Below are 24857 nucleotides of genomic sequence, written 5' to 3'. Positions count from 1 at the left end.
TTTGATCTGGACTGTAGAAAGGGTGTTTAAAGGATATTAAGAGGGTGTTCCCCACTTACGCGGTTTTCACTTACACGTGTGGGGTGCCAGAACATAACCCCTGCATAAGTGGGGGGTGGGGGTCAACTGTGCTGCTCACAGCCTAGAGTTTCTTTCCTCATCCCACAGGCTTTGCTGTTGTAGCAAGAGGCATTTGCTCTTTGCTACCACGGGAAGAAGCAGCCAATGGTAAATGAGATTAAAGAAGCCAAAATTCCCCTGCTACTTTTCCTGAACAGCTATGCCTGCTTGATTCCACGGGAGATTTCACTACTAATGCTGTAATTTCCAAGTTTTGGAAAGAGTGCTCCTACTCAGGCACAGAAAAACGACACTCTTTTGGTAAAAAATGTATCCTGTTAACCAGTGATCCATTATAAGCTCTCAAATTCTTCTTGCAAGGGTTGTAGTTTAATCACTTATTTAAAGAATGGCAGCAAAACTTTTTAATTCTTCTTGCCCACAATAAAGCTTTTACATTTTTCCATATTGAGCTTTGTTCTGCTGCTAAATGTCCAGCTCTTCCTCTTGAAAACAATAGAGGCTTTAGCTTATCTCCACACTGTGTACACAGAGTTCCCCAGAGCTTGTAGTCCTGGATTACCTTAACATCTCAGAGCACCATTGTATGGAACCGGTCACATTCTTCTTTCTAATCTTGCAACGTTTAAAGTATGCTTTTTAAAAGTAAATGCATACAGATATCTTGATGGCCTTTTCTAGTCCACAATTCTTCCTTTTTTCTTATAAGAATAAAATTGTGGAATAAATTCCATTGCTGAAGAAGCAAGCTCTCTCTCTCTCTCTCTCTCTGTCTCTCTCTCTCTCTCTGTGTGTGTGTGCTGCCTCTGTTTGCTAAACTAGCTTGTTTCTAAATCCCTAAGCTTACCTTGAAAGAAGTTGAGGTTTTGGGTGCTTTCAGATGCGATGACACTTGAAAAGTGCCTGCTTTATTGCTGCCCAAGGCTCCAACGGAACCTTACTTTTGGGAAGCTAGAGGTAACAGGTGGTATTCAACTAAGGACTCAACTACATCGGAAAAGATAAAGCACTTTATATGCATTATAACTCTGTGACATCAGATGGTGCTGTGGAGTCCCGTTTTTCGACAATGGGATTTCCCTGTATGAAGCATTTAACTGAATTGTTTCTTTGATGTGTCTAGATCCAACCTAAGTTTCACTCAGAGCAAACCCATCAAAATTAATGAACATGACTAAGCATTGCCCTCTCTCTAGGAACTTCATTACCTCCCAGTTTTGATTGGCTATGTGGCAACATGACATCATCACATTGCACAGGCAATGCACCATTATGATTACCTAAAGAAGAATGAATCTAAGAACACAAAATGGCACAGGAACAGGGGGCCAGAGAGGGAAGTGACACAGACAATCATGAAGGGTTTTCTCCAAAGGAGGTTTTCACACTAACCCACCCATAATGTCTACTCAAAATGAATCAGGAGAATACAGCATATTCTTCAATGAATTTTGACAGACTAGATAATTAGATAACATGCATAATAAAAAATGGCATGAAATGTGTGTTAATTCAGAAAGATTCCTGATGTTTGTTACCTTTCTGCAGTTTACTGGATTGCATCAGTTAGAATTAACAGAAATAGTTGAAGCAGCTTTTTAATCTTTTAAATTGGCTGTCCTTTTAATTAAACAAGAATAGAAAACAAGATGTGATCCATCTTGTTCTAGCAGCCAGTATGCTTTTTTCTGGTCTAACCTTGCTGCTTAACTTTCACGCAGGCTAACAGTGAGGGAAGAGAAGGAGGTCTTTATAGAGGTGGTGGTGGGGAGAGAATATGCTTATTTCAGTATAATAAAAAAATTCCTTCAGTAGCACCTTAAAGACCAACTAAGTTTTTATTTTGGTATGAGCTTTCGTGTGCATGCACACTTCTTCAGATACAGTGAAATGGAAGTTTCCAGGCACTGTATCTGAAGAAGTGTGCATGCACACGAAAGCTCATACCAAAATAAAAACTTAGTTGGTCTTTAAGGTGCTACTGAAGGAATTTTTTTATTTTACTTCGATCCAGACCAACACGGCTACCTACTTATTTCAGTATGTAGACCTGGAAAATGAGAGAACATGCATATGGTTTTTGGGTATAACCCACTGAGATACACACACACACACACACACACCCCTCTAGCAAACAATACTTCTCCTCTTGGCCAATTCATATTGCCACAGACTTTGTTAGATACATGTGTGGTGAAGTGATTGCCTGAGCATTTCATACTCCCACATATCCCCAAATGGCCATGGAACAAATCAGGGTCTGGTCGTCTTCTCAGATAACTACTGTTTTATGAATCTATTCAACTTGGGTAGACTAAAACTCAGCATGGATTACAGATAATAAGCCGGAAAATGATTGTGTGAGTCATGCCAAGCTGATCTGGGCTGCAGCAGTGCCCTTGAGACCCTACACAGTTTTCTCATGGTTCATTACTTTATCAGTTCTATCATTCAAAATAAACTGCCATGATGCCTAGCCTGACAGCTGCTTTGTGAGTAATTCAGCTCATCCATGGCCACAGAGCCCAAAAGGAAAGATGGCTCGTGGGATAATGTGTAAAGACTTTTAGCTGAGTTTTGTCACGCTGCAAGTCAGGTTAGTATGGGCCAGGTTTCAGTGATATCTAATAAGTATAATGGCTCACTACTCTTACCTCATTATCAGATAACATTTTATACATGATAAAAAACTAACAAAATCCTCGACTCTGTTCATGGTAAAGCAGCAAAGCATACTGAGGCAAGCCAGCAAATGCCAATAGTTAGCATAGACTTCCATTTTCCTGTAGCACTGAAATGTATTTGCATATGAAATACCGTAGATGGGTGTGAAACAATGTGACATAAGGTAAGCAATTGCTTTGTTCAAAAAGTATACAGTTCTCATCAGTGATAAAAATGGAACCAACAGTAACACTGTTCACTTCGTTTCCAGGGACCGTGTGCTGTTTTTATTTACAATTTGTGTTCCAGTTAAAAACAGAGTATGGCCAATGAGATCAATGGAGTATGGCGCGAATCAATGTAGAGGAATCTCTGGCATAGATACTGATATTTGAAATGAAAGATCTTGTCAAAGGGCTGGAGCCAGGCTAAGTTGAATGCAGGTCCCTATGAAGTCAATGGGATGAGATAGTCAAGACTTGAGCTTGGCTGTGAAATCTGTGTAACTAACTTAGCTTGGTTCCCACCCATAACGCCTAATAATCTAAAAAATTGTATCTTGCCATAGCCACCAGAGAACATTTGTGCATCAGAAATGAATTTTTATTTCTTACAGTTTTATGGGAGATACCGAATTCTCAATATTATTATCCAGTATGGAAAGTTACTTTTTGAGACTAAAAGGTAAATTTTGAAATGATTAATGATTTATATTAAGAGGGGGAAATTTCACTGTTTATGATGTGCTGTTTATGTGCTATATTAGCATTTTAATGTAACTAAATGTATTGTTTATTTAAATAAAAAGTGCTATATGAATTTTTTTTCAAAAGAAGTAGAATGTCAAATAAAATTTCACCTCTAGGAATGAAAGGCTAATAAGACCATTCAGCATTTCATATTAGAAGGCTATATAACCCAAAGAGGTGCTGTTTACACCTGTATTATCTTTGTGTAAAGAGATTGTCATGGCCAAAATCTCAGATAGTCATGTCAGACAAACTTCCCTGGCTTTACTGGTAAGATCTTTGCATTCTTATGCCAATTTCTTTGATTGCAGAATTCTACCTGACCCATCTGGAATGATACGCTGTGACTTCAGTCCTAATAAAGATGACTGCACTTACCGGTAAGTCCTATTAAAACCAGCAGAACAAATTTGTTGTGACTACAGTAAGTCTCACTTATTTCAATGAGGATTAAACCAACCAAGTAGTTGGCCTGGGGCTTTTATTACTACTGCTAAATAACTAACTGCTACTACTGCTGTTGTTTTTAAACAGTAGTTGGGGGTATATTCTTTACTAGCCCAATCCTGCTCTGAATTTCAAAACTCAACAATAGCTTTGCCGTTTTAAGCATTAAAAGGCTATTTTGATATCACTTACCTTGGACAGTGCTCCTGTTTCTCAAATGAATGTTTGACAAACAGATATACAAGAGATAAATGGATACAAGTGACCAAACACAACACTGAAAATATTAAAACAAAACGTCATACACGTCTGAATAGATCTGACTGATGGGTGTCATTCAAAATTAATGTAGATCCTTTCAAGAAAAAAAAGCCTGGGAAAAATGGGAAAATGTTCTGAAATGGGTGGGGAAATAATTATTTGTGCTCAAAAATAAAGGGGAGAAAAGAAAAAGAAAGAAAGAAAAAATGTGCCTATAAAAGCCACATAAAATGGGACTCTCACTAGAAAAATGAGAGAAACTCCACCACACCTGGTGTGTTGTACATGCTGATAGAAGGGTTGTTATAGACGGCCGATTCCCCGAGCAATGTGTTATAAGGGTTGTTAGTGCCATGAGGACGAAGGAGAGCATTGGTTATAAGATGGTTAGCCATGGCTCCTGGAGCAGCCCAATAGAAAGACAGAGAAAAAAAAGCAAAAAAAGGTCAATCAGGCAAATATGATTAAAAAAAGAAAACATTCAGACTGACAACAATTTCAACAGTCCTGATTAAAAGCAGCCAGCTACTTCGAATGGGAAGCTAAATGCCACCAAAGCACAGATGTCACTGAGAATGCAAACAAAAAAGGATGGAAGGGATGCTAAACCAACCATTCAGGATGTCCCCAACAAACTGCTCAGAGTATAAATGGAAGAGACACTCAACATGTTTGCCACATAAAAAAAGAAGATGATCACTCTAAAGAAAAGGCCAAACAAATATAATGGGCATAACTTAAAATAAAATGGCACATTTAACACCCACTAACGTGAGTCATGAGTTTCCTCCAGATTTTGGGCTCCGCTGCTACACTCCCAATACGGACTGCTCTTTATTCATTTTTGGAACAGTTTACTGACAATGCAGCAAATAATATGTCTATATATAAAGTAATGTGACATGATTCATTTTTACTTTTACAAGAGGGGGGTCACCCCTGGGACAGGATGTACCCTTAGAAAGCACTTTGTAATGACAGAATGTAAAATTCAGATGTATACAATGCTGGGAGTCAATACTCAGATATTATGGTAGCCCCTTCCCATTTACAGTTCCTTGTTTTTTACAAACACAAGTGGCCAAATCAATGCTCATTTGCCGTGTCAGAATGTTAGGTTGGGGTGAGGAGATCTAGACCCTTGACATAAAGTCCACTAGTACGGAAGTTCTTTATACCGGTAGTGTAATTCACAAAGACCAAGAATAGCAAAGGAAAATTGGTTTATACAAACTAGTGTTAAAAGAAGATTGATATGAACAAGGGGAGTACAGAAATAAGGATCCTGCTGAAAGCAGCCACAGGTCCCATAGGGATAGTAAAAAATTCTGGAGAGGATTTCCAGACAGAGATGGAGAGAATATAGTTTCTCAAGAACATCATTTTTTTCTATGTCTGGGCAGCAAGGAGTGATATAAAAAGACTAGGAAAGAATTGCTGAAAAACTGTGATAATGAAAGAGGAGTATTTTTCCTGTGTTGGTACCCACAACAATAATACAGGGACATTTGCAACAATTACCTAAAGACACAGTCCAATCACCAACTACTGTGATCTGATAGAGCCTTTATTCATTCTGATGGGGCTTGCATAGCATAATGCCCAGTTAGATTCTGCCCTAAGACAGAAACTCAAAACATTTCGGAGAGAAAAAGAGAAAGAAAGAAAGAAAGAGGAATGGGCGAACAATCAGATGGGGCTTGCTAAGGGTCAGCGCTCCATGGGGGAAAGGGCCTTGTGACACAACAGGCCCACAGAGCTCAGTGATAGTTTCTAAAGCATGCATATTATTGTACCAGCTAAGAACTGCAGAAAAGCGGTTTCTGCCTGATATCATCCTTATGTTGTTAACACAAATTGGTGTATAACTGATAGGATTAGATACTGTTGATACCAAACGACACAGCAGGCTCCCATGTGAGACTTAATGCAAATTGAAAAGGGAAAGGAAAAAGGAAAACATCCATCCATATATGTATCTTGTTTAATCTCTCAGCTAATCTACGCTGTTGTGTTAATTTTTCTGCTACAGCTTTTTGCCATATCTAGTGATACATAAGCCACAATTAATAGCTGTACTATAAATTCTTTTTGAACAACCTGTTTGTTGTTCTCTAAAAATAATAACACCAAGAGAGGATCTTGCTGAACTGCCTGTTGAACAATGTCGCCAATGGTAGTCAAAATCATATTCCATTAAAAATTTTTTTATCACATTCCCACCCCAGGTGAATCAATGACCTCTGTACCTATCATCACCTTGAGCACAACAGAGACATTCCCACTCAACAGGAGTAAGATGCATGTGTGTATCAACTTTAACATGACCTCCCAGGTTCTCGCCGAAATAGTTTTCAGGTGAAGCTTAACTACATAGGAGTTCCACTCAGTCTCTGTTAATCGTGTCTCTAGATCCACTTCCCAAGCTAGCGTCAGTCATCTGCCATTTTCAAGAGAATTTTAGCTGCACCCTTGTTCCTTTGGAGACTCTGCCTTGTTCACCTTCTTGTAGAGAGTAAGAGAATGGGGGCAGACCCTCCTTGCTCAAAGGAGTCATTAAAAAAACCGGGCTTGAGTTCTTTAAAACCAGCTACAGTAACTTTTAAGCTAGGGAAGAGCAGCTCCAATTTTTCCTCAGTAAGATTCTGTATTCTGCAATTTCCTCTACTTTTCTAGTATCTAAATTGTGTATATTTATCACAAGTCCATAAAGCGAGGATGCTCCAAAAATGATAGGAGTAGTTGTGGTTTTGGCTTCATTTTCTCTATACTAACTGGTTGAAAAATAACAAAAAGCAAATCCGTAACTCTCAAGAAAGAGTTTAGGAAGGAGTATTGGGATAGAAAATGAAAAAATTATATCAAAAATGTCCTGTCAATCAATGCTGGGCCTAAGAATGCCCCTAGTGGTTTATATGCTTAGCAGACAAGGTTCAAAGAGCTGTAATGTGGAATATGCAGTGAGAAAGGCCAAGAGCTGCAAGTCAGTCACCTTCTTACCATCCAAGTTACAACCACTTATTTATTTTATGTTCCGCTTCATCCCCAACACTCTGAACAACTTTACAGAATGCTTTAAATGTTACACTAAAAAATGTGAAAACATGCATTGTTCTGCCTAAGCATTTTATGAAGACTAGTGAAACAGCTCATGCAGGCTGTGATTAAGAGGAAACAGATGGCAGTTGAACTTGTTGTGTGTGTTCACATTTGGACGTGAACTAGGTCAGTATCTGGGGCCAGGTTTTCCTTTGCTTTCCCTCTGATAGTGGTGACAGAGTTCTTGCTGGGAAGGAGGGATTAGAATGGGTAGCTATAGCACACAGGTAGGCAATGCGGTGATCTCCAAATGATGTAAGACTACAACTGCCATTAGCCATGCTGGCAGGGGATGATGGAAGATGGAGTCAAACAAAATATGGAGAGACTATGTTGGCTACCCCGGTGCTATGGCAGTTTTTGGATCCTAGGTTTACAGTCAAAGATTTGTCAGGGTATTATGAATCAATATGCCTTCTCCAACTTATCCAGGCACTGGGCAACCCCAATTTTTGTGTCTCTTTCACTCTCCTCTTATTACTCAAGACCTACCTGACAAATCCTCTTTTTTCTAGGCTCCTCTATTCCCCCATATCAGCTTCCATCTTAGTCCAGGCCTTCTCCTTTTCCATAGACCTTTCTTCCTGCCATGACCCTATCTAGAAGCAGAATAGTTTAACGACCAACAGTCACAATTGGGGAGTCTGTGCTACCCCTAGTCACGGTCAGAGTCTTCATCATCACTCAAACCCCCGGAATAAAAGAGAGAAAGCACCAACTTTGAGGTCAAATAGGATGGCCACAATTCTATCAACGATGATTGACACTTAAGGGTCTGTGGTTGGATGAGGAAACCCGAAGAACTCTAATGCACAGTTGCATGTAACACAAAAAGATCAGGAGACACAATGATTTGGGACAGCTACTAGAAAATAAGGACTTGCCGTGTGTCATTAACTCACTGGGGACGTCAAACCACCTGACATCCGTAACTTGCAACAGGAAAGAAGGAGATCCCCCACAGGTAAGTGTTTGAGATTGACTTTATTGGTTTGCCCATTACCTCACTGGATTGCCTAGTAGTGGTTAATGCAAATAACGAACAGGTCAGGGCAAAGAGTCTATATGGCTCCCTGAATGTCACTTCCTCATAGCTCTTTTTCTGTGGGTTCCATTTCATGCTTTTCTGCCCACTCCTGGTGTTCCCCGCTTTTCCATGGCTTCTGTCTTCTGATGTCCCAGCTTTGATGTAGCAGTGGAGTAAGTGGACAAGCTCTACCAGGCGCTGTGCGGAGCATTAGTAACTCCTCTGGGAAAAGCTCTTGAACTGAAGATACATGGACAAGAGTTGAAGTCAGGCTGTGTTTCCGGAGAGTCAACTTCCCTAGCTGCAACCACCGCCTCTGTGAGCAACGGGGAACCCCAGCTGACAAAAGAGTCTCAGTCGGAGTGACAAACCATCAAGGTCAATATGCGAGTTAGGCACACAAGGCACACACAAGCAGACACACACACATAGGCACACAGCTTGCCCCTCCCCAGATGATCTGTGCAGATCACCTAGGAAAAGGTTATCCCCTTCTCTCCACTCGTCAATTGATAGAATGGAGGGGGAGATTGGAATCCCCATCGGGATATAAATATATCCCACCATTGTTTTTTCTTTGATCCTTATACATAATTTGCTAGTTTGGTCATAGGTGTGGGGTCCCATAGCTTAACTCATTTACGTACATTGCTGATAATCGCTCATGTTTGCAAGCAAGATTTTGGCTGTAGTGACCATTTTAAATGTTTAATTGAATAAACAGTGTAATTCAGGAGAAAGCAATGGATCTAGTGGAAGAGGCTATTCTGTGATCTTTCCTAATAATATATGAATTATTTTCCAGAACACTTTTTTTTTGGCTACGGGACTTTCCCACTATATATCAAAAGTTCCTCCTCTGCTCCCTCAATATTTCCAAGAGATTATAGAATAATAATTATTAAACTTATTTATTAATACTAGGGTCTTATACCACCTTGCTGTTACTGCAAAGCCTTTCCCTCTGATTGCTGAAGATGATTTATATACAGTACTTTATTTTCCCAGATCTTCCAAGATATATTATCTGCTATATTTTGGATGCAGCTGACAATCAAGTGTTTTACTTGCTTTGGTTTAGACCAGTATTTTAAAAGTAACTTATACATCGAAGATAGCAAGTCATTCTTAATAGTCATAAATATTTTTGGAAGCTGATTCTTCTCTTATGGTGCAATCCTATACACGTGTACCTGGTTAGTAAGCACCACTGAACTCAGTGGGGGTTACTTCTGCATAGACATACCTAAGATTGCACACTTAGTTGCACATTAGAGCTTAGATGTTCAATGAATAATGCATTTGAACACAGTCAAACCATGGAAGATTCAAACCTTGTAATTTCCTTTTAATCTGCAATAAGAATATTACGCATCAAAATATCTTTATACTGGAAAAAGTCTTTCTGAACTTTTTAAAAAATAATTTTTATTTTTATTTTGCAAATACAAACCAAAAGGAGAACAATGCAAGGAAGAAAACAATTTCAACAACATATTTCTAGGGGTCACTACACAGCGACTCACATTCGGTACAATTACATATCCTGACCTTATAAATTAGGCTATCACTTATTATTGTACTTTTGAAGGAACCGAGCCATATGGATTAATATGCCTAGATTGAAACATGATTTTAAATAATCTATCACTGATCTAAGCAGTGATATAGTTTGACCTAGATAGAGCTTGTACTGCCCTCATAGTCTTAAACTTGATATTTTAGTTTTGCATCCTTTGTGGGTAGTCAGTGGAGGTGAAACCAGTTACGGTAATTGGAGTTTACACATCTTCTGCCATGGTGTCCATAAGAAATGCCTAAAATCTCTTGACCACAAAGCTAATGTCTCTGTTTGCCTGAAGTGACTGATTTAATAGCACCTGAAGCTAAATGTAACTTGACATGTCAAAGGAAGTTTATCAGAACTGCCACCAAGGAAAAGAAAGTCTCAATTCCTACAGAGTTGCTTCATAACAAATTGTATATAGTGGCTGAGAAGGTCAAGTATTCTGGCTGAATGTTTGGCGGTGCTATTGTAACACCAAGGACTCTTCTACTGTCACAGTCTTACAGCAGAAGGGAAACATTCACCGAAAAGCTTCAGCCTTTGCTTGCTTTACACATTCCATTCCATTCCATTCGGTTTCTTGCAAGATGCCCCTCAGAGAATCAAGAAGAGATTCTAGAGAACTATGGCCATACAGAAACAACAGACAAAGTTTTAACTATTCCCTAAAACGCACGTTACCAGGATGACATGCTTACATCTCCAGTTCATGCAGCTCTAAAAAGATGTAGCAATACAATGGCACCTCCATAAATAAAGGATTAACTGTATGGAGTAAAGAGGATGCCATAAAGTGCATCCAAGACATTCCGTTGTGGGCAACCTTCTGGGGGCAGCATATCATTGGGGGAGGGGGGAGGTGAGAGGCATAAAAGGGGCAAAGGCAAAAATGGATGTGATTCTTACTTTTGTACAGTAGGTTATATTCCAGCCATGCAGAAATCACAAGTTTCTACATTCTGCCCCCCCCCCCATCTAGGCAACCAACGCATTGTTACACTTCAATGACATTCCAGCTAGGCATTTAGCAGGACTGGAGAGCGATCTGTGGCCTGGGGGGAAACCCAGGGTTTGGAAAGAGAGGCCTGGTTCCCTGATCTACATGTTCTTGAGACTTCTATATGGTGGCCAGGCTGCTCTGGAGGATGATATATCTGAAGCCAAAGAAAATAAATGTTCAGTGCTAAATGTTAAGTGTTGCACAGGAACTCCTCTATGGAAGAAATAGACATGGAAGCACTGGGCAAGGCTAAACTCTACACATCAAGCCGAAACATAAAAGGATTTGGCAAGGGCGTACCCACCATGCGGCAAGTTAGGGCAGCTGCCCTACTCTAGAAGCAGAGCTGGTGGGCAGAGGCGGAGCACAGCCCGGCGGAGCGCGAGTTCGCCATTCCCGCCGCACCGCACCGCGCCGCACCCTCCCTCCAGCTCCCCGGCGCGCCCTCAGGCAAGGCCAAGCGTGGCGGGGAACCAGGGAGTGCGGCGTGGTGGGCAGGAACGCCAAACTCGCGCTCCGCTGGGCTGGGCTCCGCCTCCGCCCACCAGCCCTGCTGCTAGGGAGGGGCACAGCCCGGCGGAGCGCCAGTTCGCCGTTCTCGCCCGCCGCGCTGCGCCCTCCCTCCAGCTCCCCGTCGCGCCCTCTGGCAAGGCCAAGCGCGGCGGGGAACCAGAGAGCGCGGCGCGGCGGGCGGGAACGCTGAACTCGCGCTCCGCTGGGCTGGGCTCCGCCTCCGCCCACCAGCCCTGCTTCTAGGGAGGGGCACAGCCCGACGGAGTGCGAGTTCGCTGTTCCCGCCCACTTTGTGGCCCCTCCCCTTCCGTGCCTTGGCCCCTCCCCTTGCCCCCCCCCCTAGTTTTGATCCTGGGTACGCCCATGGGATTTGGTGTGCTTATCCCACAAGGCAGGTCACTGCCTTTATGAACTGATGCTGAATGAGGCCAACTTTCATGGCTGATAAAATAAGGCTTATCTTAAAAGGTCCCACCCCCGCCCTCCTAAGGAACTCCTTTCCAACACCAAGTCATAATAAAATTGTTGCTGCTGGCATCTAATAGGAAAACTGGTGTAAAACCTGAGGCAAACACAAGATTGGTGTTACATGTTATTGAGAGCAAGTTCAAAACATTTGTGTCTGTGATATAGACACTAATTTTCTTCAGCTGGTGTTTCATCTTTTACCATATATGGAGTAAAAGCTCCTGGATGATGTTGTTGAGAACATCAAAGCAAGGGGTTACATGCCTATCGATGAACCTATTGAAAGGTTCAGCAACAGAATTGTAACTCAGCCGCAGATTGATTGGGTGCGACACCACAGCCTACATCTCAAATAACACTAAATGATCATGTTGTAAGGTCTTCAGAAAGAACTACCACTTATTTGGGGAGAAGGTGAACTTGTGGGAAACCCCTCACCCCATTATCTGAGTGGTCTGAGTGGTGTGCAGAACACACAATGCTAAAGAAACCAACCCCATTCTTGCAGCACTGCATTGCTCATTTTCCCAAAACAGGAAAACCGGAAGACTTGCTACCCCACGAGTGCAGCTCTTTATTTTCCTTTAAGGCTAGTTCACTATCAAATCACGATATGGAGAAATGCCCATTGTGCCACTCCAGCAGGGCCGGCCTGGGATGTTTTGACGCATGAGGCAAAACAGAAAATGGTGCCCCCTGCCTTGTCCTTCTCTGCTGCCTCTACCACACCCCACTGCTGCCAAAGTGGGGAGATGGGTGATAAGAGCCATGATTTTAGGGGAGGAAGAAGCCTTGCAGGAAACACAGTTCTGGAATAGGAGGGTAGATTAATTCATAATATTCAGTACTCAAAGAATTTAACCAATCCATGGCTGTTCTGTGGAGTCACCTAACTAAGGATGGTCACAGCCCAACAGAGTTAAAACTCTTTACACTTAACTCTTTTGTTGGCTTGTGGTTAGTAGAGTGAAGCCTATGGAACTGAGCACAGGATCACAGCCCAAATTGTCAATGGATATTATTAATTAATTGAGTCTATACACTGTCTTTCATTGAAAGAAACACAACCAAGGCTTTTCACAAACAAATGAAACAAGTTATAGCCCTACAACCAGGTCGATAAAACCAAGTTGAAACATCAACCATTGTATGCAGAAACACCTGGAATTGGTATTAATGGTTAGAGAAATGCCTGGGGTAAACAGATACATTTTCAATTGTTGGTGGAAACAACCACATGCAGGGAGATTGTTCCTCATGGTAGGTGCCATCAGAGAGAAAGCCCTTCTCTGCACCATGGTAAGATGTCTACAGGTTGTGGCAGTGTTAATAGGGCTTCCTTCACAGATGGGAGCAATCAGGTTGGTCTATATTGGGAATGACTGGTTATGAGCTTTAAATAACTTTGTCAACCAGGAGTAAAATCTTGAACTTGGATCAGCAGCTAAAATGGTGGCCAGTGCAGCTCTTTCAGAAGAGGCACATGGTAGGAAGCCGCATTGATCAACCTAGTACCTGCATTTTGCAGCAAGCTGCAGCTTCCAAACAAACCTTAAGGGCAGCTCCATGTAAAGTATTTTATAGTAATCCAGTCTTGAGGTTACCAGTGCATGAATCACTATCCAAACTATCCCCATCCAGGAATGATCACTACTGACAAACCAACTGAAGCGGGCAATAGGTATTCCCTGCTGGTGATGTTGCTTGGGCCTGCAGTGACAGTGACAAATCTAGGAGCATCCCTCAGACTGCATACCTGTTCCTTCAGAGGAAGTGTAACCCATAGCTGCCAAGTTTTCCCTTTTCTCACGAGGAAGCTTATTCAGCATAAGGGAATTTCCCTTAAAAAGGGGGATAACTTGGCAGCTATGGTGTAACCACTTCCAGAATAGGTTAACACCCCAACCTTCAGATCTGAGAATTGATCACTCACAGGGGCTATTGTCTTTTCAGGATTCAACTTCAGTTTATTGGCCTTCATCCATCCTACCACTATATCCAGGCTCTGTTTTGGACATGACAGACCCGAAACAGAGCAGCAAATCAATGACACCTTGCCTTAAATCTACTGATGACTGCTCCCAAAGGCTTTATATAGATGTTAAAGGTAAAGGAACCCTTGATGGTTATGTCCAGCCAAGGGGGCTGGGCTTGTGGCGCTCATCTTGCTTTCAGGCCGAGGAAGCTGGCATTTGTCCACAGACAGCTTTCTGGGTCATGTGGCCAGGTTGACTAAACCGCTTCTGGCGCAACGGAACACCATGACGGAAACCAGAGTGCATGGAAACACTGTTTACCTTCCTGCTGCAGCAGTGCCTATTTATCTACTTGCACTTTTTGGTGTGCTTTTGAACTGCTAGGTTGGTAGGAGCTGAGACAGAGCAACGGGAGCTCACCCCGTCGCGTGGATTCAAACCACTGACCTTCTGATTGGCAAGCCCAAGAGGCTCGGTGGTTTAGACCACAGCGCCACCTGCATTAAATGGCATTAGGGACAAAATAAACCATGTGGCACCCGAAAGCAGAACTGTCATAGCGCCGAGCACCCTGCGTTTACCCAATGCTACTCTCTGGCTCAAACCCTGCAGGTAGATTTATGCACCACTTTTTCTTCTTTTTTTGCAGGAGGAGTGAACAAAACGGCTTACAGTTGTGAAATGCCACTGCTTCTGCTACCCTCAGAGCACACTGCCGAGTGGAGTGAGATAGATAAGGTTTCAGAATATCTGGTATTGTTTACAGAACAAGAAGCCTGGCTTCCTCCACTGGTGACAAGTTGCTTTTAACACAATTTTTATAGTGATGCTTTCAACCCACCCAAGTACTTTTTGCCTTATTTCTTGGACTGGAGTGCCCTCTAGAGTCTTTAAGAACCTCCTGCAGTCTTCCGATTGCTCTTTACATTGCAATCTTTCCAGGTTCCTGAGACAGTACACCCTTGTCTCCAGAGAGACGCCATAGCATATCACTGGGCTTACTCTGCTGGATACAATAAGCTACTTCTAGCCAGATATTTTGCCCTGCCTTTCTTCCTCTTGCTGCTGCTTTTGCTATTTCTGTGATTTACACAGCAGCTGGGAGAGTGTGGAGAAACCAGGTTGCTGGGAACTTCTGCATCCTGCTCAATGGTATTTATATCCATTCGGGCTGAGTGTTGCTCGGCTCTGATTCCCATCCATGCCCAACTCTCTACAGAAGAAGTAGCTAAGCAGTGACCCATAAGCCAACCCTCTGCAAAGGAGCATGTCAAAATGGGTGTGATAAAAGGCATAAACTTCTCATTGGCAATTTTCATACAGCATGAAAGACAACCAAGAGTTTCTTGAGTAAACTAGAAAGCCCTTGAAAGGGCTGCAGAAATTGCTGCCTGGGGATCTTCTATAGGAGGACGGTTTGCTCCCACTATACTCTCTTGGTATATTTTATTTCCAAATAAAGAAAACGCTACAAAGATAGCACAACAGTCCTGCGCGCTCTTCTGTAAAAGAAACCCTATAATACTGGGAAGTGAGGGGCTTGTAACAATACCATAATTAAAACAAATCGGTTTAAAATCTAAAAATCTCAACACAGCTCGCCTAATTAGCACATTTCTTTTATATATTTAAAAGCTATCGTTCCAGAACATGTCCTTCACTTTAATTGGATCACGTCCCAGTAAAATGACATTTATCAGGGTGAAGGCCCTCCTAAATAAATATTTTTCTAGCTTTTCTGAAAGCCCCCAGCAAGCTAATCATTGGAATGTTCAAAGAGATGGCACCATCACAGAGAAAAACCTTTCAGCATCACCCTGGCTGTATCAAATGTCATGGGATACATCAGCATGAGATGCAGAGAGAAATTAAAGACCAACTCCTAATTAAACCTTACAAAAACAGCACTCTTTTAAACAAAAAAGCATGTAGATTAACAGCTCCCCATGTTTTTAGGTAGAAGCAGAGTGACGAAATGTAAATTTTGAGACTGAAGTTTGAAAATATGCCTTCATCAGTGGATAATTTTAAAGCCTGCCTAAAAAAAATACCCACACACCCACACCCCTACCTGCCTCCAGGTATCCCTGCTAAGTTAGCTTTGCTGCAGTGTATATTGTTTCAGCAGCACAAACGACAGCTTAATTATATTTGGAGAGGAGAAGAGGTGATGGGAGACCTCATTCCGAAAACACTCAGGTTTCACTTGGGATGGAAATCATGGTATTAGGTTATGAATTTTAATTTCCTTTCAGACTCAGATTCCCACTGTTTGAATTTGAGATTAATTTGCTTGACTCATTATGGGAGAATGTACATGAAACTGAAATTAAACTGATTATATATAAATACAGTTGCCATAACACTCTATTCCATTTTCCTGTTTAAGTTTCAGATTATGTCTTTGCAGATCACATAAAATACTTTAAATATTTAGTCAAATATTTATACATCCAAGGTTGGTATTGCCAATTTCCAATTGTAGGTGGGCCTGATCAAGATTGGGGCTACAGTGAGACAGTCATAGTTGGTTTTTTTGTTTTTAAAAAAACACTTTTCTCTCGTGAGAGAATAATAATTAATCAAAATGCTATTGGTGGAGATATTTCAGTTTAGAAACGAAAAAGAGAAGAAGGTTTAGAGTTTGTGTTTCCTTCAGACGAAATGTGTGTTCATATCACCACCAGTTAAGTCAGGATAAGCCTGAAGTTGTTTTTTGCTAGTGTGCTTCATATTGCTTCCCTGCCCCCCAGCTGTTCACATCAACATATCTTAATTAGTATCAGATCAGTTTCTGTTTGTGTGCACACCAAGGGGAGTGGATAGGGCAGGAATGTCTTTACCCCATGAAAAGGTGTTCACACATCTTTATTGGAGACACCTTGGACTGGCTTAAGGACCAATCAGTGTGAAGCTGAGTTGAGAAACAACTGCATCAAACTGGATGTTTTAGCTGAGTTTCCTGATTTGCAGGGGCTGGACTAGATGACCCACGGGATCCCTTCCAACTCTACAATTCTATGATTCTATGAAACTATAGTATTTCCAAACCAAGGGTACATGTGCATTTTTGATGAATAAAATCCAAGCACTGGAAACCCAGTAAGTGCACAGTGAAGAGAAATGTGTGGGCACAGTCAAATAACTTTTCTGACCTGTTCAGTTCTGAAGAAAAAATTACCGAAAGCATGGGGGATTTATATCTAAAAAATGTCTGTCTCATTTTAAAAAAGGCCACAGCTCATGTAAAGGGAGATTTAAATATTAATTAATATTAGGGATTGAGAGTTTTCAGAAAAGCTTGGGTCCGATCACATTAGCATTCTCTCTCCTCGCCCCCCCCCCAATAGTTTACTTCCCCGTGATTTACATGCCATACATTCCCCAACCTGTTGCAGCCTTGCCACTTCTTTACTTATTGTGTTATGGCTCCTACACTGTCAATTTCCATATGAACCAGCCACCTACTATTTTATTACTGTTTCCAGTGCGAGTGGCTTTGACCTTGCAGGACAGCGTTTCTTTTGTGTGTTTTTTAAGGCTACTTCTCAATGCACACCTTTGTACGTCCACACACACGTGCCGTTTCCCCAAAACTTCACTTTCCAGGCAAGGAGGGGTATGACTATGATCGTGATGTTCCCAACTTAAGGCCCTTCTCTCAGAAGCACAGGTCCCCAGCCCAGCCCAACCCAGGCTCTTACTGAGCATGAAAAGGTTGTGCCTCCCAACAGGGATCCTTCGGCTCAGAGCATTATTGTCTATGGTTTTTTTTTGGTGTGATTTCCCCACCACCAGCAGCCAGTGAACGCTTTATTTTTCTCTCCCCTTCCATGCAAGAGAAAAGGAGAATGATCTATTCATTAATTCACATTGGGGGTGGGGAGATTGGCTAGATATCCCCAAAACGGCTGGCGGAGGGAGAAGCCCATCTTTACCAGGGACCGTTGGGGATAACAGGGTTCCTGCTGGTGGGGGAATAGATTCCACTACAGAGTATTTCATTTAGATCCAGCCTCTTACTGGTGGGATTGCACCATTAACTTGTATTAACTTGTCTACAGAGATGAGAAGGTGTGTATGCATGCATGTATTTGAATAAAAAAACAAGAAAGTCTATGCCGTACACACGACTAAAGACCCTCCCACTCTTTATTGCGGTTCACGGCATGTCACATGGAATGCTGTGATAAATAAGGGAGATACAGCATTGTATTCTATACAGTGCACACCATGAGCAGCAGTTGCTTTTGTGAAAGCTACCAGTACAGTCGTACCTTGGAAGTCGAATGGAATCCATTGCGGAAGTCTGTTTGACTTCCAAAATGTTCGGAAACCAAAGCATGGCTTCTGATTGGCTGCAGGAAGCTCCAGCAGCCAATCAGAAGCCCCAGAAGCCCCGTGAGATGTTCGGCTTCCAAAAATAGTTTGCAAACCGGAACAGTCACTTCCGGGTTTGCGGTGTTTAGGAGCCGATTTGTTCGTCAACGAAGCTGTTCGAAAACCAAGGTACGACTGTACAGTGATACCTCACCAGTGATAAGTTAAAAGTGCCCAGCAGCCAAAGCCCTCGAGATCAATGCTTTGCTATGTGGTTTAATTTTATTTCATATACAAACAAAGTGGCTCAGGAGCAACAGGGACCACAGGTGAATGTGAACGTCTGGATTTATTATAGCTTAAGTTTGCTAACTACTTTTTTGAAATAAAAACAAATTGTAATTGTTTTGTTTTGGACCATGGACTCCTATGCAAATACTATAGACCACACTTGGTATATGTATGTTCCTCTTGGTATGTTTTATTATTACAAAGCTGCATACTGTATTTCCTTACTGACAGTTGTGACAACCTAGCTTCTATTTCTTTTTCTGCAATCTGTCTGTCGTTATAAAATTGAATTAAAATATGTGAAAAACAAAAACAGATGAAAGTAGTCTGCACCTTGGCAAGGGAAGTAGAAATGGGGTGGGATTGCCTCTGTCCTCTCCTCTCCCAAGCACAAAGCTCCTCAGCCTGCCACACACCGGCCTGATCAGTTTCATTTTGTTCTTGTTTTGTTCATGGCTGTGCTGTGTTATTTTTGGTATTTGATATTTTAATTGCTGGGAGTTATCACAAGCATCATCAATCTGAGACTGGTTTCTGGGATGCAACATTTTAGAATGAATGAAATAAATATTTAACCATAGCTGAGGATTATGGGGCATCAACATTAAATTACCAGGAATCTGAAACCAATTTCAAATATTAGTTAACAGCAAACTCTTAATGTTAAATATGCTTAAGGTTGGTGGAGGAAGAGTGGTTTGCTCTTCAGAAGGAAGGGGCTCGGGAAAGGAGCGTGTAATCCTCTCACCTCTCGCCATGTTTCATCCACAGTAGCCTCAAATTATGTATATTTCTCTTCACCTTAATTTGACAGTGGATATGTTTAGGAAACAGCACATAAGGGTTGCCAAAGCATTGCCTTGAAAGGGACTAACACACATTTTCCAATATGATGCCCAGGAAAAAACACATTTAAGGGTTCCCCCTGAAATTATAGAAACAGTAGGGTTGCCAGATCACAACCTGAAGATCCCACCTTAGCCCTGGTTTCTCTGACAAGCACAGAGGGCTCTCCTATGCCCCCTTTTCCTCCTCAAGTGTTGCAGAGCAAAACAAGGAGCCTATTTGCTCCAGAAGATTGGAAGGGATGAGTGTGAGGGGCCAGAGGTAGAACAATGTATAGAAGTTGCCTCTTTATATTTTTTGTTGTTGCTTCAGAGCTGTTAACAGATGGGATCTTTGAGCAGCAATCTGGTGCTAGTAGGCAAGTGCCTTTGCTAAACATTTCATGCTTGTGTTGACAAAGGTGATAAAACTATTCCAAGACGTGCATTTCTTATAACACTATTCAGCTGCTGCCTAATTTCAAAGATGAGGCTGGATTATGGTGCCAAAAACTCATATCTGGTACAAATTTTAATCAAACACAAAGAACACTATCAATCCTCTCTCCAAAACCCTTCATCTCTCCAGGTTAAGTGATGACGCCTTCATTTGCACACCCCAAAAGGGGGGAGTGAGAAGGGTGGCTAATATGAGAGATACAACTTCATAATTCCTGAGGGCGTCAGGAAAATGGCAGCTGACAGCTGGCGGATGCTGGGAGAAGAGCTGGACAGCAGTGGTGAATTTTGCCCTCACCTGATGTTTGACACCCCCCCCCCCCAAAAAAATGGCAAGAGCTTTTAGATGGTTTTGCTTTCTGTGCTGATTTGCCATTACTCAAAACCCTTCCCTGTCCCACTTACCATCTTTGTGGCTCCAGCAGCAGTTGACCAGGACCACTGGGAAAGTAGCTTTTCTAGCATCACTGACAGGTGTCAGTAGCACTGGGGAAAAATGATTTCCCAGAGCTCCAGGCACCTCACATGCAGCCAGAGAAGCCTGTGGTATGCCAGAAGAGAGTGAGGGGAGAAAGCCCTCCTACCTTTCCTTTATTCCAGTGGTCCTCAACCTTGGGCCTCCAGATGTTTTGAGACTACAATTCCCATCATCCCTGACCACTGGTCCTGCTAGCTAGGGATCATGGGAGTTGTAGGCCAAAAACATCTGGAGGCCCAAGGTTGAGGACCACTGCTTTATTCCACCATTGCAGCTGCTACAGCAGCAGGGTAGGAATCAGGAGGGAGAATGAATGTTTCCAGATCATCGGGGTTATGGCAGGATGTGTATTGGGCTTGAATAGATCAACTTATTTCCCTAGATTTTGGAAGCTGTTCCCTTTTTCTGAACCCAATTTTGAGCCCGGTTCTCCTCATCGGTAGTTGCTACACATTTTAAGCAGAGAATTTTCCACAGTCCTCTGGAGAGCTGAGAGAGTCAGGCATCCATTTTGGACACAGAGGATGATGGTCTGGGCACACATTATGCAGCAGGTTTTCACCTTTACAAAGCCTTCCAAATTGCTTTTTACCTGGGATAACAACACTTAGCAGACTATATCACTCCATAATTGCCCATTTCATTGCTAGCAATGAAGCTTGACAACCTCCATTTCTTGGCACCAGAAGTTGACTATAGAAATATTCTGCCTCACTCCCCGCCTCATCCATGCACTACCCCAAAATTCCTGCTGCAACCGCAGCAATATTTGTGAAAACACATGCTAAAAATTAATAAACATTTTTAAAAATCATTTTTGCTTAATGAAAAATAGTGCATAAAGCACTTTTATAAAAATTCCAAGGACATAATTTAATCCAAAGGAACAAGGTGCAGCACATTTCAAGGTCGACAAAGCATTGCCGTTTAGATTCCTTAGTAATTACAAAGGTCATACATATCTGATAAGTCCATAATTACCTCTGTTAAGTGACGCTGAACTGTTTATATCACCAGTGATGAAGGATGACTCCGACTGCTTTCGGACAGTGTCATTCCACATCCTGCGAATGCGACTCTGGAGAAGGGCAAAAGGAAGGGGCAGAAAGTGAATCTCAAGCAGAGCATCTACAGTAGACTTTGCCAACCTGCTGCTTCCCAGATGGTTTTGAGTACGACTCCCATTCACCTGTATATACACGCAGGTCCCGCTATCTAGACAATTGTTGTATGAAAGTTCACTTATCCAAACCATAGCTGCCAAGTCTCCTGTTTTCCCCGGGAAATCCCCATTTTTTTCAGCTGTTCCTAGCTGAAAAAACAGATTTTTTTGTTTCCCCCCGGTTTATTCTGGCGCAGTGGCCATTTTGGAACTGGGCGGAGCATGCTCAGAAGCGACTTTTGATGCTGCTCTGCCCAGTTCCAAAATGGCGGCAGCGCTACTTCCGGTCTGCTATTTCGGGCCCGGTCCCTTGTTTCTCTGACAGCAACTTGGCAGGTATGATCCAAACATGAGGATTTAGTACCCAAACCTTGCTATACGCATCACAGAGTCAGATATCCAAATAGCTGGACCTGTGTGAAGTACTGTAAACAAGTAAGCAGTCTTAAACAGGCCTTTCTTTCTGTTTTTTTTTTTTTTTTTTGCTGGTTTGCAGCATCTGTTTTGCTACAAACCATGGTGGGAGAGAGGGGAGAGATCAGACAAATAAGAGCATTTTTCCCTTCTTTGTTTGCTTCTTGCAAGGTTTCAGAGGGTTTCCCCATTATTTTGTGGTCAAAATTAGGTGCTTGGGAACACATTAGAAAATTCCCCTTAGGAAACAATGGAAATGGTTGACTCTTCATGCAAACTCTTGCCTAAGAGACTATTTTCTGAGAATGCATTGTGTTCAGATAGCGACAACTGCATGTAGTAGTAGTAGTCAGTCACCCCTTGCACAAAGCAGAACATGAATCTGCTTTGTCCAGAATCCTGATTCCAACTGGAAGCTCACAAAGAGGTCTACAACAATAGATCTTTTATTTTAAAAGCCTGAAAATACAGACTATATACTAAAGTGCAAATCACTGATAATGGGACTGGATCAAAAGCTGAAAGGGACATGTGCCCAGAACTCACATGTGCACAGAGACACACTACTGCTGACCTCCCATTCTGTTGCTGTAGCCCATTCCTAGGGTACAGACAACATAGTTACAGTCGTACCTAGGAAGTCGAACGGAATCCATTCCAGAAGTCCGTTCGACTTCCAAAACATTCGGAAAGCAAAGCACAGCTTCTGATTGGCTGCAGGAAATTCTTCCCTTAAAAAAAGGTAATGGATAAAAGAACACTGAGCCAAGTTAAGCAAAGGCAGGTAAATGATTGGTGGGACTAGAGATGGGAAGGCCTGGAAAAAACCTGGGAAAATGGGGGGGGGTTCATAAAAATTGGGGGGGGGAACCAGTTTGATATAGTTTGAACATTCCACACTTTTCCCCAGTTTTTACAGGGGGGGGGAACGGCTTTGGGGGAAAACCTGGTTTTTCTCTAGGTGGGACACATCATACATTTGAACAGCTAAGTGAAGTGGACTCATGCAGAATGGAGCTGCTTTGTAACCTCATGTTTAAGACTGTTTAAGAACTCATGGATGGTGCAAAGCAGATCTCTTGCTATTGTCAGGGAGAAATGCAATCTAAGCATCTCATGAGTATAAATTTGCTTAGAATCTAGGATAAATCTGCAAAGAGAAGTAGTCAAGTTAAATCATTAACAGCAGCTTTAATATTTTGCTGGAATTTTAAACTCAGTGGAGAACTGGGTTCCTTTACAATGTGAACAATATGTGCTATCTTTTTTGGTATATCAAAAACAGGCCCATGAAAATCTGGTTATATGGAGATAACACCAGTACGATGAATGAGCAGCCATCACCATATGTCAACTCTTCACCAAAGTCGGATTCAGAAATTAACTGATCAGGGTTAACAATTTAGATAAAAATCTTGTTCCTAGAATATAGCAGATTTTATGAAGTTTTCATGAAGAAATGGATCAAACATAAACAGTTATGATCGTCTGCAGGCAGCATTTTATGAAATTGTTCATTTTGATATTTGGGAATAGTTTTAGAATTACTGTGAAAAAACCTTGTTATGTTCTAGACTATGAGAGAATTGTTTTTTAAGTGCATGACTAGAAGGTAGAGTAATAAACTACATAATGTAGCCATAAAATACATAAGATTACAGGAACATAAAACCTCATTCTGGAAATGTAAAAAGGAATAAGATAATTTTGCGGCATGTGATGCTCTGTATCTAGAAATGCCAGCAGAAGATTAATGTGGTAATTGCAAAGAAGACTGAGTGGGTTACATCTTTCTTTGGACTTCTTAATATTTTTACTTTCACTAAGCACACACTCCGTTTATTATTAACTGAATGTTTCGGTTTTCGAACGCCGAAAACCCAGAAGTAATTGCTTCTGTTTTTGAACACGCCTCGGAAGTCAAACAGCTTCCAAGGCACATTTCTCAATTTTCTCAATTGAATTTTCTGACTGCCCAATTTGCCTCGGTTGTTAAACATTTCAGAAGTCGAACGGACTTGTGGAAAGGGTTATGTTCAACAACCAAGGTTCTGCTGTATATGATTCCTTCAGCCTTAAATGTCTGTGCAAAATTTTGGACAGTCACAGATATTCCCACATATTCCCACATTTGCTGAGTGGGAAAATAAATTGCATGCCATCTCTTCTAAACTTCTTTAATAACAGGATAAAAGAAAGAGGCATACTTGCTCACAACTGGGCTATTTTTAATATTGACAGAATACATCTCATATGTATAAACATACATTTTTGGAGTAACTTCACGGCTTCTTAAATATGATAATTGTATGATTTGAACAATGCTATTTTATTTAAAATTTTGCATACAAAAGGTGCAAGTTCAGGATGCTACATATGGGGTGGTTCCTTTCTGGTAAGATCCAGGAATTGCTAACAGACTTTGGGTCTAGCTCGGAGTCCAAACCCAGCAGCAAGATCACACCTTCCTTTTCCCTCTCAACATGAAGCTAAAATTCCTAAGTGTCTAATGCTTCTATCTTCATGACCATGGGTAGGCAAACTAAGGCCCGGGGGCTGGATCTGGCCCAATTGCCTTCTAAATCTGGTCCGCAAACGGTCCAGTAATCAGCTTGTTTTTACATGAGTAGAATGTGTGCTTTTATTTAAAATGGGTTATTTCTGGGGCATAGGAATTCGTTCTCCCCCCCCCCAAAATAGTCTGGCCCCCCACAAGGTTGGAGGGACAGTGGACCGGACCCCTGCCGAAAACGTTTGCTGACCCCTGCTTTAATCAATGGGTCAATGATATGACAACACTTGCAACTTATAAACAGATTGCTTGTAGACTTTCTTTGGACGAATCTAGTGATATCTGGAATGTGTTTATAAAGAATGTAGTATGTTATGAATAACTACATTTGTTTTAGGAGTATAACACCATTTATTTCTATAGAACAATGAAGGGAAATGTACTGATTTTACCTACTGTATTATTTTTGCACCTTGATTTTTCATACTTCCCCCTTTTTCTTTTATTACTTATATCCTTATACATAAAAATTGATCCAATAAAGT

General features: G+C 41.7%; 1 protein-coding gene across 10 annotated transcripts in view; it reads right to left on the bottom strand.

The window, feature by feature from the left end:
- ADGRL3 (adhesion G protein-coupled receptor L3) overlaps positions 1–24857 on the bottom strand; it is a 504270-nt gene that overhangs the window by 41196 nt on the left and 438217 nt on the right. For 7 of the 10 annotated variants that reach the window (XM_035097281.2, XM_060268958.1, XM_060268959.1 and 4 more), the window contains one exon: positions 21206–21302. In XM_035097281.2, the coding sequence (XP_034953172.2) occupies positions 21206–21302 (97 nt within the window). Of the gene's footprint in view, positions 1–2029; positions 8569–21205; positions 21303–24857 lie in introns of those variants that run through there. The other 3 variants (XM_060268964.1, XM_060268957.1, XM_060268962.1) reach the window with 3 other exon arrangements.

This window comes from Zootoca vivipara, chromosome 16 (genome assembly GCF_963506605.1).
Source record: "Zootoca vivipara chromosome 16, rZooViv1.1, whole genome shotgun sequence".
Lineage (NCBI taxonomy): Eukaryota > Metazoa > Chordata > Lepidosauria > Squamata > Lacertidae > Zootoca > Zootoca vivipara.
This window is presented reverse-complemented; position numbering and strand designations above follow the sequence as displayed.